Source organism: Protopterus annectens, chromosome 12.part0, assembly GCF_019279795.1.
Source record: "Protopterus annectens isolate FY-2018-M chromosome 12.part0, PAN1.0, whole genome shotgun sequence".
NCBI classification, from domain to species: Eukaryota; Metazoa; Chordata; order Ceratodontiformes; family Protopteridae; genus Protopterus; species Protopterus annectens.
The window spans coordinates 1,387,997,790-1,388,015,134 of NC_056746.1; the positions used below are offsets into that span (position 1 = coordinate 1,387,997,790).

General features: G+C 40.8%; 1 protein-coding gene across 1 annotated transcript in view; it reads left to right on the forward strand.

Annotated features, from left to right (window-relative positions):
- EEF1A2 (eukaryotic translation elongation factor 1 alpha 2) overlaps positions 1-17,345 on the forward strand; it is a 108,133-nt gene that overhangs the window by 33,786 nt on the left and 57,002 nt on the right. The window contains exon 2 of the mRNA XM_044090448.1: positions 12,244-12,423. Within this exon, the coding sequence (XP_043946383.1) occupies positions 12,244-12,423 (180 nt within the window). The remainder of the gene's footprint in view (positions 1-12,243; positions 12,424-17,345) is intronic.

The window sequence follows — 17,345 nt, forward strand, 5'->3', positions numbered from 1 at the left end:
TTCTGCCTATCTCAACCTTCCTACAACATTCAGTATGATATACTCTATGCAAGTATTGCTGATAAACTTACCATCTTAAATATGAAGTGTGCTTCTTGTAGGGTAAGGAATGGTTCAGAGGGCAAACTAATAGCTGAGTTATGAATCTATTAGGATGGCAGTAGTGTATGGAGGTTCTTAGCCACCATGGGAATAGGTTAGGGCTGACCTGCATGATTTTCTCACTGAGTGTTTCTGAATAGCTAACTCTTGCCCTGAGGTATACAAATAGTCAGTAAGGCTGTATCACAGGCCATGAATAAATGGCTGTAGGACTGTCATCCACTCTGAAAGTAAGCCTATAGCAGAATGATCAAGCCAATTCTAAACAAGTTGTGGGAGCCATTGATTTTTTTTTGGGGGGGGGGGGATGTGGGAAAAAAATCAGTTGCATTATAGTAACTGTAACCTGTTTGTCTTTTCTCCCTGTGGTTAGGCTCCAATATAATAAAGAGAAAAACAACTATTTTTCAAACATAATTAAAAGCAAACTGGCACTACTGCTAGAAAAGTCTTCAAGGTTTAGATGAGTCATAATCTACATAACAACATATATAACCAGACACAATTTCTACCCCACAGTAGCACTTATTATTCAGTGCAAAAAGCACAACTGTGAGAAAAGGGAAAAAAAATAAAAGGAAAACAGCAGCAGAAAACTGAGGAAGCTACAATGACATTTAAAATTTCTAGTTTAAAACTTCAGATACAGACATCTCTGAAAATACAGGCATGTTATGTTTAAAGGAGTGCATAATGTAATAAACAGAATAAACTGCAGAATGTCCATGAGTAATGTGTGTACATATAAGATAATGTACGTATATAAAGTAATGAATAACTTGAATCCCAGTAAATAGTAAATATATGTGTGTCTGTGTGTGGGTGTGAGTTTGTGTGTGTGTATGTGTAGTTTTCATAACCTTCTGTAAAATAAACAAGGAATTCAAATTAATTATTTTAGACATATGTCTATTTAACATCTGTGGTCGTAACATATTGTACTCAAATGTAAAATCTAAGTACCTTTTTGAGAGAACTTTGGAAATGTCCCTCTAAAGAATGTTATTTATTAGTCTTCACATTGTAAAAAACCTCATAAATTTCCCGTAAGCATAGTTGAAGTTTTCTACCATTGTTCTTAGACCCTTAATGATGATGTGATATTTATGATCTGTTTAGACTTTAGTCATAATTTATATCCTTTTTACCAGTTTTCATGACACTGCATGTACTTGACTTTAAAAGTGAAGTTGCTGTTGCATCAAGAATGCATGTTTTTTTGTAGACTCTCTTTTATTGCAACTATTTTGCTCCCAACCTCAAAGCACAAAAAACAGGGACAAAGGACACAGATCAGGAACACGTTATTAATACTGGTTGCACTGATTTAACATTACGAAATAATAATAATAATACAAGAATTAGCATGCATTTTCTGTAGTAAAATAAGTTTTGTAACTTTAATAAATGTCATTATTTATTGATAATAGTCGTCCACCATTTTGTAAACATGTCACTGATTTTAGGAGGGTCAAAGCTAATTTATGAGCTAAAAAGCAGGTATGCCCCTGAGAATCAGGGACACTTGAGAGGTGTGCCATCAGCTGTCTATGTCACTTGTGAGACTTAATTAATGCTTACTCCGTAAAATGATAGCACGTCAGATTAAAAGATGTTTCTGAGACAGTAGCATCAGATTAATAACGGCACTGACACAGTAGTGTCAGATTAATAATGTCACTGAGACAGTAGCGTCAGATCACTAATGGCACTGAGATAGTAGCATCAGATCAATAATGGCACTGAGACAGTAGTGTCAGATCAATAATGGCACTGAGACAGTAGTGTCAGATCAATAATGTCACTGAGACAGTAGCGTCAGATCACTAATGGCACTGAGACAGTAGCATCAGATCAATAATGGCACTGAGACAGTAGTGTCAGATCAATAATGGCACTGAGACAGTAGGGTCAGATCAATAATGGCACTGAGACAGTAGTGTCAGATCAATAACGGCACTGAGACAGTAGTGTCAGATCAATAATGGCACTGAGACAGTAGCATCAGATCAATAATAGCACTGAGACAGTAGCGTCAGATTAATAATGGCATTAAGACGGTAGCATCAGATCAATAATGACACCGAGACAGTAGCGTCAGAATTGTGTTTATTCTGCTGCATTTATTATTGCTTGGTAGTAGCCTGATTAAATTGTAACTGTTATTCTAAGTCTTTTGGTTATTGCACTTGAGCTTCAGACCAGTTGTTTTATATTAAGAAGGTCTGTGGTCTGCACTGTTGTGGCAGGACAGGTAGCTTACATCCTTCTAAGTTGGGAATTGCTGATTGAAGGCTCCGTGTCTGTTATTTTAGAAGTGTATTAGTTCTGGTTTAAGCACTTGGGCTCCAGGCCAGTTATTTTACATTAAGAAGGTTTGTGGTCTGCATTCTTGTGGGAGGAGAGGCTAGATTCAATCCTTCTGAGATGGGAATTTCTGGTTAAAGGCTTACTGTGCCTGCTCATTTAAACTGTTTTTCTGATATTGGTGTGCCTTGTCTGCTGTGGCATAGACTAGATTCAGGCCTGCTGAATCTAGCTTTGTTTGTATAACTTGAGCACTAATCCAGGCCATCTTTTTGGAGAAGGTTCCCCTACACCCTAGTGGCAGGAGTGTGAGGTTAGAACTTCTCAGATTGAAGACTGCTGGAACAGGGCTCAGTTTTGCATTTTTTTACTGGTTAATTGGGTAATTTGTTTACATTAGTTTACTCATTTTCTATTGTTATATTAAAAATTGCACTTTATTCATCTGCTTTTACTGTAATTGTATTTCTTCCCACTTTATTACCTTATTTTGCTTGTACTTCTTCTTAAAAGTACTCAATTGTATTATTCTGCTGCAGTTATTACTGCTTAGTAGTAGCCTGATTAAATTGTAACTGTTATTCTAAGTCTTTTGATTTAAGCACTTGGGCTTCAAACCAGTTGTTTTACATTAAGAAGGTTTGTGGACTGCATTGTTGTGGCAGGACAGGTAGCTTACATGGGAATTGCTGATTGAAGGCTCAGTGTCTGTTATTCTAAAAGTACATTAGTTCTGGTTTAAGCACTTGAGCTTCAGGCCAGTTATTTTACATTAAGAAGGGTTGTAGTTTGCACTGTTGTGGGAAAAGAGGCTAGATTCTACCCTTATGAGCTGGGAATTTCTGGTTAAAGGCTTAGTGTGCCTGCTTATTTGATCTGTTATTTTCTGAAATTTTTGCGCCTTGTTTGCTGCAGCCCAGAAGTTAGTAGTTTATTGGCCATTTTGGGCTAATTTCTATCTCTTTCATTTCCCTGCTATAAAAACCACATTTGTGCGGTTTTGCGCGCCGGGCAGTGCCGGTTAGCTAGGGTTAAACTATTCCCGGCTCCATGAAGTCTGCTCTTTAATTTTTCCCTTGGAACTAGATAAACATTCAACTTAAGCACTCAAACCGTTCATTTCACAGCCCAGCACTTGCTCAAAACTCATAGCAAGCACTAATTAACCGTAGCACTAGACCCCCTATACTGTCCAGAAGGACAAGGCTCTTTATTCGTCCCTGTCAGCTAATCAGTAAAACAGCTCACTTTACCTATTCAGGCATGTTCAAAGGGCAGTTTCAGGTGCACTCTTCAGTCCAGCTGGTGAATCTGGGCATTTTGAGGCAATGTTACAACTGCCTCATGTACGCAGACAACCTTCTCCTCCTACCACCAAACAATAATATATGCGAGAGATGCAATTATACAGCCAAACTGGAGGCAAAACTCTCTCAACCCAAGACTGGAACTGACAGTCAAGATGAGAAGGAAAATACTTGCAACACACCACCAGTCTCACATAGACCTACTAAACCAACACCGGCAAATAACACACATAAATACACGAAAACATACTTGGAGGCTCTAAATAAAAATCTGCAAAAGCAACAAAGACCTCCAAAGCAGACAACCAAGCAACCTCCACACCCCATCACAAACCATGAAACACATATTTCACATAAACAGTGTGCCATGCAATCACAGCCCTTAAGACAAAATAACATACCCGATACACTAGTAATAGGCGACTCTATAGTCAGGTACACTGATGTCCCACTATCTAGGCTGGACAAGGAGAAGGTTACAGTTAGCTGCCTGTTGGGTGCCAGGATCCGCCACATAACACAAGCACTCAGGTCACTCCAGAACAAGTACAAATATGACTCTGCCATTGTCCATGTTGGTGTGAATGACCTGAGACGTACCTCCCTAGACTACATAAAAAGAGACATGGAAGAGATCTGTGATAACGAAGCCCAGGCCGGTATAACCCTGAACCTGAGTAGCATCCTGCCCTCACCAAGAATCATGCCACAGTATAAAGAAAAATTATCAATTTCAACAATTGGCTAAGTTTCTGGTGCCATTCAAAGGGGATCCAGTATCTGTCCACCTGGGATGACATGCTCAATAAGCCACGTTGCTTCGCAAGAGATGGCTTGCACCTGTCACCCTTAGGCTTTCAAATACTGGCCAAGGTTTTTGCCGCCCCTATAGTGCCTTTTTTAGGCAAGGCTCAAAAGACAAACCCACCACCGTAAATAGCACAAGTAACCAAAAACTGAGGGTAATGCTACTCAACGCCAGAAGTCTAAACCTCAAAATGCATGCACTCAAGGCCCTCCTCAATATGGAGAACATCGATATCTGTGCAGTAACAGAAACCTGGTTTAAAGCTTCAGAGAGCACCCCAGCATTACCAGGCTATAATTCATACCATACTTTTTGGCCACAGAACCCAGACCAAAACACAAAAGGTGGGGGTGTATCCATATTCATCAAGGATACCCACACCTCCAGGATAGTGGCACAGCACATTGCCTCAGAGATCATCCATGTGCAACTAACAACGGGCAAAACTGCATTTCAAATTGTAGCTTGTTACAGATCCCCCACCATGTCCCAGGACCCACCTTCCGCATTTCTGGAGACACTGGAAAATATGAAGGTCCTACCAAATGCCCTAATATTGGGTGGTTTCAGTTACTCAAACATTAATGGGGAGAACTACTCAAGTACTTACTCCCTTGCCCAACGCATCCTAGAATTTATAAACTCGAATGCCCTGGATCAACTGGTCAACACCCCCACCAGAGGTGACAACATATTGGACATGGTCATCACCAACATGGGCGACCGGTGTTCTACACTGGAGGTCAAGCCCTCGCTGGTTAGATCAGACCATAGACTAATCACTTTGGATATCCACATTCCGCCCCCACCCCCAGTCAAGGAAACTACCGTGAACAATTTTTCAAAAGCAAACTTCACGTTACTTAAGACCGAGGTGGGAAGGTTCACAGCCCGCATGTTAAAGAACAACACTGTCCAAGCTGCTGAATCCCTTACAAAGGCACTCTATGAGTACCTGCAAGAATGCATGGGTCATGCTATCCCAAGCTAAACCAAGACTCACTCCTCCAAAAAAAGGAAACCAGTCTGGTGGACCCCTGCCATGCACAAGCTATACAATAGAAGGAGGAAACTAGTACAGAAAAGAGTAAAATCCCAAGAAGGAAAGACATCCCTAATCAGTATCAGCAAGAAACTATGATTCCTCATAAAATCATCCAAGGCTAGCTTCGAAAGAAAAACTGCCAAGGAGTCCAAAGAGAACCACAAAGCGTTCCTTAGCTATGTCAAGAACCTAAGTGGAAACTCTCAGATCTGCTCTGAGTTAGTACAGAATGGCACAAAATGCACCGAACCAACTGATATTGCCAACATTATGGCAGACAGGTTTAGTGCAAACTTCACCCCCCTCTCACCCCCTAAAGGGCCCATAACCATACCAGAAGAATGTAGTGCCCTGGCAATCACTGACACACAGGTTAAAACAGCCCTATCCAAAGCCAAAAATACAGCTTCAGTGAGACCAGACAGTGTCCCAGGCTGTGTCTTACACAAGCTCCAAAATGAACTAACCCCTCACCTAAACACACTGTTCATACTCAGCCTCTCTACAGGCTATGTACCCATAGAGTGGCGCACAGCAACAGTTATCCCGCTCCACAAAGGTGGAGCCACAATGGACCCAAGTAGATAGTAATCTCTCCTTTGATAATCATATTGCCGAGGTGGTTAGAAGATCCTTCAATGTGGCCCACCTAATCACAAAAGGGTTCACATCTAGAACAAAATAGGTTATTGTACCCCTCTACTCATCACTCATCAGACCCATCATAGAGTACAACTCCCCATTTGGGATGTACCTTACAAGACACCTGCAACAGCTGGAAAGACCACAGAAGTACCTCACCAAGAGGATTACTGGCCTCAAACATATGCCCTATGCAGTCCGACTGAAGAAACTTCAGCTGTACTCGGTTGCATACCACTTACTCAGAGGTGATCTCTGCCTGACATACAAGGCCATGTCCAACCCAGAATTGATGGACATGCTCCACGTAAAGAAATCCCAATCCCAGGCTGCATTCTACATGAACTACAGAATGAACTGGCACCCCATCTAAGTACCTTGTTCAATCATAGCCTCACCTCAGGCTTTGTGCCCACTGAATGGTGCACAGCAACAGTTATCCCACTCCACAAAGGGGGAGCCACCGCCGACCACAGGAACTACTGCCCCATTAGCCTGATGAGCCTGGTCTGCAAGGCTATGGAGCATATCATCATGGAACTTACAAACAATGACATTGGTAATCTCCAAATTCTGGACCCTACCCAGTTCAGGTTTGTAAAAGGCAGATCATGTCTCCTAAACCTGATAGACTTCTTTGAAGTGGTCACCAAAGCTGTAGATGAGGGTAAGGTGGTACACACAGCCTATCTAGATCTCGCCAAGGCTTTCGACACCATCCCCCACTCTGGAATTATAGACAAACTTACTAAACTAGGTATCAATAAGTATGTCACAAGATGGGTTGCCAACTGGCTCACTGACCGAACCCACACTGTGAAAGTAGCAGACTCTAAATCCAGCTTCAGACCAGTGACAAGTGGAGTACCACAGGGTTCAGTCCTAGGTCCTCTCCTGTTTGGTATCTACTTCTCTGAAGTACAGGCTAACACAGAAGGTATTTGGCTAACAAAGTTCGTTGATGACTGCAAACTAGGAGCCATAATCAAATCTTCTAATGATGTGGACATCCTACAAAAGGGCCTCACTGAGACAGATGCCTGGTATCAAAGCCATGGCCTCAAGTTGAATGCCAAAAAGTGCACTGTCATCCCTTTTGGTAAAAACTCTGTACCCATGAACTAACACATAGGCGGTAGTCTACTTAACACCAAAAGTGTGATAAGAGACCTTGGGACACAGGTGGACAGTAGTCTCTCCTTTGATAATCACATCGCCACAGTAGTCAGGAAATCCTTCTACGTGGCACACCTCATCACAAAAGGTTTCTCATCCAGGAAAAAAGAGGTCATTGTTCCCCTCTACTCATCACTCATTAGACCCATTATAGAGTACAACACCCCTTTTGGTATGTACTTCACAAGACATCTACAACAACTGGAAAGACCACAGAAATACCTCACAAAGAGGATTAACGGCCTCAAACAGATGCCCTACGCTGGCCGTCTCAAAAAACTCCAGCTTTACTCTGTCGCATATCACCTACTCAGAGGCGATCTCTGCCTAACATACAGAGCTATGTCAAACCCAGAGCTGTTGGACATGCTCCACGTAAAGAAATCCCAATCCCTCTGAGCTACACACTCTAAGGACCTAAACCTTGCCACCACAATAAACAGAACATGCTGGAGGGATAGATTCCTATCTCAGAGACTTCCCATACTCTGGAACAAACTACCTATCTATATCAAAGAAAGCTCCTCATTAGCACTCTTCAAGAAAAATCTTGATGATTAGATGGGAGATAGGAAATTCACCCCAGGGATCACTTCTGTGGCTCTGCTTGACAGGGGCACAGGAAAATAATTTTCTTGGGTGGCAAAAGCCAAGGTACCGTTTGGCTAGGCTTATATAGGCCCTAGGGCCAATAGCCTAGTACCTACCTATGAACCTATGTTTAGCAGCTCTAACTCTGCATATTATCTAAGTATTGTCAAGGTAATTTTACTTTGTACAGATACACAACACATTTCTTCTAGTTTATTTCATTGTTACCATTTTGTATTCTGATACTCTTTAGTTCCAGCTCCAGAATAATTAGAGTGAATGAGCCAAAGTGCATGATTACTATATACTAAGTTTGGGATTGCTGCTTCTCTGAGTATTTCCTTTTCTCTGTGGTATGGTTATCATGGGAGTTAGTAAATATGAGTTTGGGCGTCTTTGCCTCCTACATTGGAGTGACCAACTTTAAAGGAGAACAGAGGTGTTCAACATTCCGTTATCTTGTATTTTAGTAGTTTTTTTTCCCCATAATTTAAATTTATTAGTCCTGGAACTATAATAACAAGACTTGTTTCAGTTTTTATTAGGTTTGGCTATATATTCTCATAACTGAGATATAGACAGAATAGTCACAGATCGTAGGCTAAATTCTTAAGAAAGCATTTGCACTCTGGGTGACTTAAGCAGGTTCCTTTCCTAACAAAACTGAATGATATACTTGGGAAATTGGTAACTGTAAAGCATCATTCTTTTATATTATTACTCTCTGCTTCTGGCACATTTCCTCTCCCTTCTCTCTCTTCTCTTTCAGCTGTTCCTATTAGGGGTCACCACAGCAGATCAACTGTTTCCGTTTCTTCCTGTCCTCTGCATCTTGCTCTGTCACATCAACCACCTGCATGTCCTCTCTCACCACATCCATAAACCTTATCTTAGGCCTTCCTCTTTTCCTCTTACCTGGCAGCTCCATCCTTAGCATCCTTTCCCCAATATAGCCAGCATCCCTCCTCAGCACATGTCCAAACCAACACAATCTCACCTCTCTGGCTTTGTCTCCAAACCGTCTAACCTGAGCTGACCCCCTAATATACTGATTTCTAATCCTGTCCATCCTCATCACACCCAGTGCAAATCTTAACATCTTTAAGTCTGCCACTTCCAGCTCTGACTCTTGCCTTTTTGTCAATACCACCGTCTCCAACCCATATAACATAGCTGGTCTCACTACCCTCTTGTAGACCTTCCCTTTTACTCTTACTGGTACTCGTCTGTCACAAATCACTCCTGACACTCTTCTCCACCCACTCCACCCTGTCTGTACTCTCTTCTTCACCTCTCTTTCACACTTACCATTACTCTGAACTGTTGATCCCAAGTACTTTAACTCATCCACCTTTGCCAGCTCTACTCCTTGCATCCTCACCATTCCTCTGTCCTCCCTCTCATTCACACACACATATTCTATCTTAATTCTGCTGACCTTCATTCCTCTCCTCTCTAGAGCATATCTCCACCTCTCCAGGGTCTCCTCCACCTGTTCCCTACTCTCACTACAGATCACAATGTCATCTGCAAACATCAAAGTCCACGGGGACTCCTGTCTGATCTCGTCTGTCAACCTGTCCATCACCATTGCAAATAAGAAAGGGATCAGAGCTGCTCCTTGATGTAATCCCACCTCCACCTTAAATGCATCTGTCTCTCCCTTTACAGATCTCACCGCTGTCACACTACCCTTGTACATATCCTGTACCACTCTTACATACTTCTCTGCCACTCCCGACTTCCTCATACAATACCACAACTCCTCTCTAGGCACCCTGTCATATGCTTTCTCTAAGTCCACAAAGACACAATGCACCTCCGTCTGTCCTTCTCTATATTTCTGCATCAACACTGTCAGAGCAAACATCGCATCTGTAGTGCTCTTTCCCGGCATGAAACCATACTGCTGATCACTAATCACCTCCATTCTTAACCTAGCTTCCACTACTCTTTCCCATAACTTCATGCTGTGACTGATCAGTTTAATTCCTCTAGTTACTACAGCTCTTTACATCACCCTTATTCTTAAAGATAGGTACCAAAACACTTTTTCTCCACTCCTCAGGCATCCTCTGACTTTCCAAGATTTCATTAAACAATCTGGTTAAAAACTCCACTGCCATTTCACCTAAACACCTCCATGCTTCCACAGGTATGTCATCTGGGCCAACAGCCTTTCCATTCTTCATTCTCTTCACAGCTCTGCTTATTTCCTCCTTGCTAATCTGTTTCCCTTCCTGATTCACTATCCCCACATCATCCAACCATCTCTCTCTCATTCTCTTCATTCATCAGCCCCTCAAAGTACTCTTTCCATCTCCTCAACACACTCTCCTTGCTTATGAGTACATTTCCCTCACTATCCTTTATCACCCTTACCTGCTGCACATCTTTCCTAGCTCAGTCCCTCTGTCTAGTCAATCAGGACAGGTCCTTTTCTCCCTTTTTAGTGTCCAACCTTTCATACAACTCTTCATACGCCTTATCCTTAGCCTTTGACACCTCTCTCTTTGCCATGCGCCTCATCTCCTTATACTCATGTCTACTTTCTTCATCTCTTTGACAATCCCACTTCTTCTTCACCAGCCTCTTCCCCTGTATACTCTCCTGTACTTCCTCATTCCACCACCAGGTCTCCTTGACCTCCTTCCTCTGTCCAGATGTCACACCAAGCACCTTTCTAGCTGTCTCCCTTACTAGCTCTGCTGTAGTTACCCAGCTATCTGGTAACTCTTCACTGCCCCTCACTGCCTGTCTTAACTCTTCTCTGAACTCCACCTCACAATCACCCTTTAACTTCCACCATTTAATCCTTGGCACTGCTCTCACACTCCTCCTCCTCTTCTTGATCACAAACATTATCCTACAGACCACCATTCTATGCTGCCTAACTACACTTTCCCCTGTCACCACTTTACAGTCTCCAATCTCCTTCAGACTGGCCTTCCTGCAAAGGACATAATCCACCTGTGTGCATCTTCCTCCACTCTTGTATGTCACCCTGTGCTCCTCCCTCTTCTTAAAATACGTATTTACCACAGCCATGTCCATCCTTTTAGCAAAATCCAGTATCATCTGACCTTCTGTATTCCTCTCCTTAACACCATACCTAGCCATCACTTCCTCATCCCCTCTGTTCCCTTCACCAACATGCTCATTGAAATCCACTCCAGTCACCATTCTCTCACCCTCTAGTACACTCACCATCACTTCATCCAACTCACTCCAAAATTTTTCTTTCTCATCCATCACATACACAACTTGCGGAGCATATGCACTAACAACATTTATGATTACACCATCAATTTCCAGCTTCATAGACATCACTCTGACACTCTTTTCACCTCCAAAACACTCCTGACATACTGTTCCTTCAGGATAACCCCTACCCCATTTCTCCTGCCATCCACACCATGATAGAACAATTTGAACCTGTGTCCTATACACCTGGCCTTACTCCCCTTCCATCTAGTCTCTTGCATGCACAATATATCAACTTTCCTTCTCTCCATCATATCAGCTAGCTCTCTCCCTATACCAGTCCTACTGCCAACATTCAAAGTTCCTACCCTCACTACTAAACTCCTAACCTTCTTCCTCTCTTCCTGCCTTTGGGCATGCCTTCCCCCTCTTCTTCTCCTTCGGCCAACAGTAGCCCAATTTCTGTCAGCACCCTGTTGGCTAACAGTACTGGTGGCTGTCATTGTTAACCTGGGCTTCGACCGATCCGGTATGGAAATCTGTATTGTTGTCCCCATATGTCATTTGGCAGAAGTTTTACACCGGATGCCCTTCCTGGTGTAACCCTCCCCATTTATCTGGACTTGGGACCGGCAAGAAGAAATGCACTGGCTTGTGCATCCCCAGTGGCTGTGTATTAGAAATGCCTAAAATGTCTGCTCTCAGTTATGAATAAAATATGCTGCTGAACCCATCTGCATTTCCAGTGCTTTGGATGGCTAAACTGTTCTTTGGATGTCCTCAAAGGTCGAATATTATTGTAAGAGATGATAAAATAGTTTAAGTAAGTTCAGTTTTGATGGAGTAGAATTTTTTTTTATTTCCATAAATGCAAAAAGTAAAAGTATCATAACTTCAGTTTCAGCAGCACGTCACAAAATGCTGACAGTAATAACTTTGTAAATGTGAATTTGAGGGAGCTGTGTCCTTCCAAACAGAGCCAGTCTCCTTTTAACTGCATGCTGTACTTCCTAGGATGCTATATGGTTGCTTGAATGACATGGTATATTTTCTTTCCTTAGATGGGCAAAGGTTCCTTCAAATATGCCTGGGTGCTGGACAAGTTGAAGGCAGAGCGAGAGCGAGGCATCACCATTGACATCTCCCTGTGGAAGTTCGAGACGTCCAAGTACTACATCACAATCATTGATGCCCCAGGCCACAGAGATTTCATCAAAAACATGATCACTGGCACATCCCAGGTAAGATTTACTATTTTCTTGTATTGTTTTAGTACACTGGGTTCTAAGAAGTCTGTAACTGTATCTCAGGGGATACCAGGGGAATTAGTCTTCTGAGAAGGATATTCCCATTACATCATAAATTCAAAAATAGATTAGCACTCTATAGTCCACACAATGGCATTAAAACAGCATGTGTGTGGGAAGATAAGTTTATATGAAAAGCACAAAACCATGGTTTGATGTTATGATTTTGGGAAGTTTGTGTAAAATAGAGTTATAACTGTTATGTGATGATGATGATAAAATTCACTGTAGTGTAGAAGTGTCTAGTAACTCTGGCATAGAATTGAGTGGAATATTTAGGGGTACAGAACTGATGCACTTTTATTGGTTACAGGGGTACAGAAGTGCAAACCTCTGCATGGGGATTTGTTGGTCTGTCCTAGGGTAGTGAGTAGGTTGGAAGCAAAGACATGCCTTCATACAGAGAGACACTGACATGCAGTTATGAAGCAAGGAAAGAGTGGCAGTAAAATGAGAAGGAAAGGAAAAAACATGAGAGCTTTTAAATGTTTTAATGTAAGTTATAATAATAAAGATAACACACTCATGTGCATGTGCTCATGCAGAGAAACACAAACGCTAAACACACACGCATGCACCCACATGCACATGCATGCATGCATGTATGCGTGCCAGTACACACACACACACACGCACACACGCACACACACACACACACACACACACACACACACACACACACACACACACACACACGCACACACACACTGTTGTGCGAATTCCATATTGTACTGTCAATGCCTGTCAGGAAGAAATGACTTCATCATGCAGTTAAATAATCTCCATCAGTGATAAATCACACATCCTAGTAGCAAGGGATTTTAAAAAGCTGTGATCACATATGATCAACTGCATATAATCAGTGACAGATCCAGAGTACAGTAACTTATGACTGTACTGTTCATTTAAGCTATCAGTATGAAACATACGTAGTATTATAGTCATTAAATGCGTCACTTGCCAGGTAACACTGCCAACAGTGAAATGACTGCAGTCAACACCACAAACAGTATGTGTTTTTTTTTTCTTATGTGTTAATTAATGTACCTTAGGAGAGCTTGATAACCACAGAAAGAACATCAAATAATTTTTTTTTTATTGATTGTTTTGCTCTGGCTTAATTTTAAGTCCAATTTCAAGATCACTACTCTGAGTAACAGAACTACAACGTTTAAGATGGGATAACCTTTGTGAATATGTATACTGATTTGTTTGTGATGTTTAGGGGTTTGTGCATGAAGCATAACAGATATTCAAGTAAAAAAATAACCTTGGATCTGCAAAGAGGAAGTGAATTAAAATCTGTTCTTTTTAGGGGATCTGTGATCCTCATCGGCACATTGTGGGGAGGGCAAAGCCCCCTCTAATTTACATAAGTAGATATTACATTACTAAAACATTAACCAAATATGACTCACCTGAACATGACTAGATGGTCTATCGAGAATCCATTTTTGTATATTGTCTTGCTGAGACATGATTTAATGAATATCACACTAATATGAGTTTAGAATTTAATAGTTTCAGTTTGGTTATAAATGATTAAGGATGATATTGGCAGACTAACTTTTCTGTTAATGTAGGGTTAGTATAAGATTTTTAAACCCATTAAACATGATTAGTTTAAATGGTTACATCAAGACTTTGTAGGTTGTACAAAAGTCAGCTAAATATTTGTAAATTAAATATGAGTATGCTATATTCCAGGAATACATTGATATGAATTGTCTTGGAGAGACATGTTCTACTGAAAATTCTACTAATATGTGTTAATAGTTGCCATTTGGTAACAGACGGTGGGGGTGAGTAATAGCAGATAGCTACGTATTAAAAAAGGGTATATTAAAGAAAAGAAATCACTGTCTATATAAGAAATTCGCAAAGACCTTTATTACAAGAAAATCTGGTATAGTGTCATGCAGAAATGCAGATGAAAAACACAAGTTCAGTAAGTGTTCATTTAATGTAACAAAATTACTTCAAAAGCAAGCATATTGGTAAACAACTGTAGTCACCACTGCCTTCATCTACAGAATGCAAATTGGCTCCCAGTAATTGAAAGACCCACATTCTTACTCACTGCCTAATATTCAAAATTCTAAATGAAAGGTACTGCCCCCCCCCCCTTAAAAAGACTCCTTCCCTTCAGAGAACCAAACTGCTCCCTTAGAAATTCTCAGCCTGATCACATTTCTCGTCATAGACCACGCTATAAAACAGCATTCGGTGAAAGGACCTCTTCGTCTTGAAACAGCCATATGGAACAGTCTTCCCATTGATCTTTGGGGCAAAAAAAAATCCTATAGAGTTCAAAACAACCCCTTTTGAGCAACGTCTTACTGATACAGCCTGCAAATATTTAATGATAATGGATAAAAATTATGCTACCATTTCCTCCATGTCTTTGACTTTTATATGTGTATCTTTTTTCACCATATTTATTCTATTTTTTTAATGTCCTTTTTCTGCACATATATGAACATAAAACATTATTTCACTGTATATAATTGTATATAATGTATTTGCATAACTGTGTATCTCTACATTATAATTTGTAGTGGGTCATAGCTGAAAAGAGTCTTTGGACCTGCCTACCTACCCAGTTAACAAATAGAAAATAAAATAAATTATAAATGTTAATTTGTTTTAACAAATGTATTCACATTTTTGACATGGGGTGACTGCACTTTACCAATGAAATTGTTTAAGTTATAAGTATACAGTTTCATAGGCCACCTTTTATAGCTACGATTTCTAGTTTATGACCCAGTTTGTCCAAGGAAACTTATTTTTTCCACTGTATGCTGCATCATTTGTAAAACTCTGATTTTACTCCTTTTATATGTTCCATGCACTTTGTACAAAATAGCTATGTTTATATAATTTTTTAATTATTTTTATTATTTTTTATAATGTTTTACTGTGTATCTGGAGCTTTTCTCCCTGGGCCTCCGCTGAAAAGGTTACCTTGAGTCCAGTCGGACTAACCCGGTAAACAAATGGAAAATAAAATAAAATAAATAAAATAGGTTCATAGGTAAGTACTAGGCTAGCTGTCCTTGCAGTCCATTTAAGCCTAGCAAATTTCACTTTTGGTGCTTGAATTAACCTTTCCCATTTGGTGTTATAATGGCCTTACCCATCCCATGGCTGATAATTATATAAATCAACTGGGGTCATACCATACATGTTTGAGGGGACCCATGCATGGGATAGAGTATTTAGGAGCTGCCTCTGTCCATTAGTAGTACAGGGGCAGTACTGAGGTAAATTTTCTGTTTCCCGTCCATAGATCCAGTTTGTGTTTAAATATGGATGGGGATGAGCTTTGTTTTATGTGAATGGGGAATCTATTCCAGAGTAGTGGTATCCTCTGCAAGCTATACCTGCTTCTCCAAACCATTCTGCTGATGTTGCAGAACAGGTCTAGATCCATTGGCTGAGCATTTATGATACTATTTGACCTGCTAACGTGCAGTAAACCTGTCAGTATTGGGTCAGAGGATGCCTGGTATCACAGACAGAGATCATCTGCTAGCAGTCTGTATGATACTGAGTGTAGTGACAGGGCTTTGAGTTGATACACGTAGGAGATTATGTAACTTTTTAGTAAGATATCTCTGTTGGTGTTCTAGTCAATACATGTGTCTGCACAGATGCATGCTAAAGGGGCATTTTATTTAGTGACTGGCTTCATGAGGACTTAGTAAAGGTGGACAATGACATCCCTAGATCTGGACACAGTCCCTTTGTTTGTAAGCTGTGCAGTATAGAAGGACTTTCTTACAACAGTGGACACATGTTGGTTGAAGGTTAGGTCACTGTCCACATAAGTTCCCAAATCCCAAACAACTAGATCAACTCTTAGGGGTATATTGTCAATGTAGTAGTTCCCTGGGGTAGATGATTTCCCAAAGGATAAAATAATGCATTTTTTGCATTTAGTTTCAATCCATGATTTTGGCACCAGTTATTTATTCGGGACAAACATTTCTGCAGGATGGCTAAGTCCTTTTGGGGGCTCAATAACTGCTCCTAGCTTACACTAGTAACTTAAGACATTGGCAGAATAAGAGAATGTGAAGTAATATACATTTTCTGAAGTAAAAAAAAGTAACTCCTAACTCTGATTTTTGTTATGTGCAATTTACTGCTTTTTTTCCAAATGTCATTACTTTTAGGAAGGATTAAGAGGGACACATTCCTGAAAATCGGGGACAAGTGAGTGGTATGGTGGCTAGAGGTGTTACTGCTGCATCTTGGGTGAGGATTTAATGACATGTTACTCTACAAAGTAGTACGCAGACACTACAGTGATCACATTGTCAGGCGCATGGTGAGGTGTACGCCTCTTGACCTTCCCTGGACTAGGGTTGTTCTTTTCATGATCAAATTTCATTTACGTTGCAGAAAGAAACATCTTTTTCCTGGCCATATTTTCTTACCAAATTCTCCAAGTGACACTTTGGGAAAGAGACTGAGGGTCAAAGCTGGACAGTGGTGGAAAAAATAGGATACTTTTTATAGTTGCTCCTGTTATGAATTGATAACTCTGTTCTTTTCTAGGCCCAGTGGACCTATTTGATTACCCATTGATTTAGTTTTTCAGGTATTAAACCCCCAGCATCAAAGGAAGTAGACCTGTCCATGGATTTCTTAATTTATTCTCCTTAGCTAGATCTCTGCTAACTCCAACATGTCACTGATCTGAGACTGATAATGTTGTAGGCCCAAACATGTCTCTGATCTGAGACTGATAATGTTGTAGGCCCAAACATGTCACTGATCTGAGACTGATAATGCTGTAAGCCCAAACATGTCACCAATCTGAGACTGATAATGTTGCAGGCCCTAAT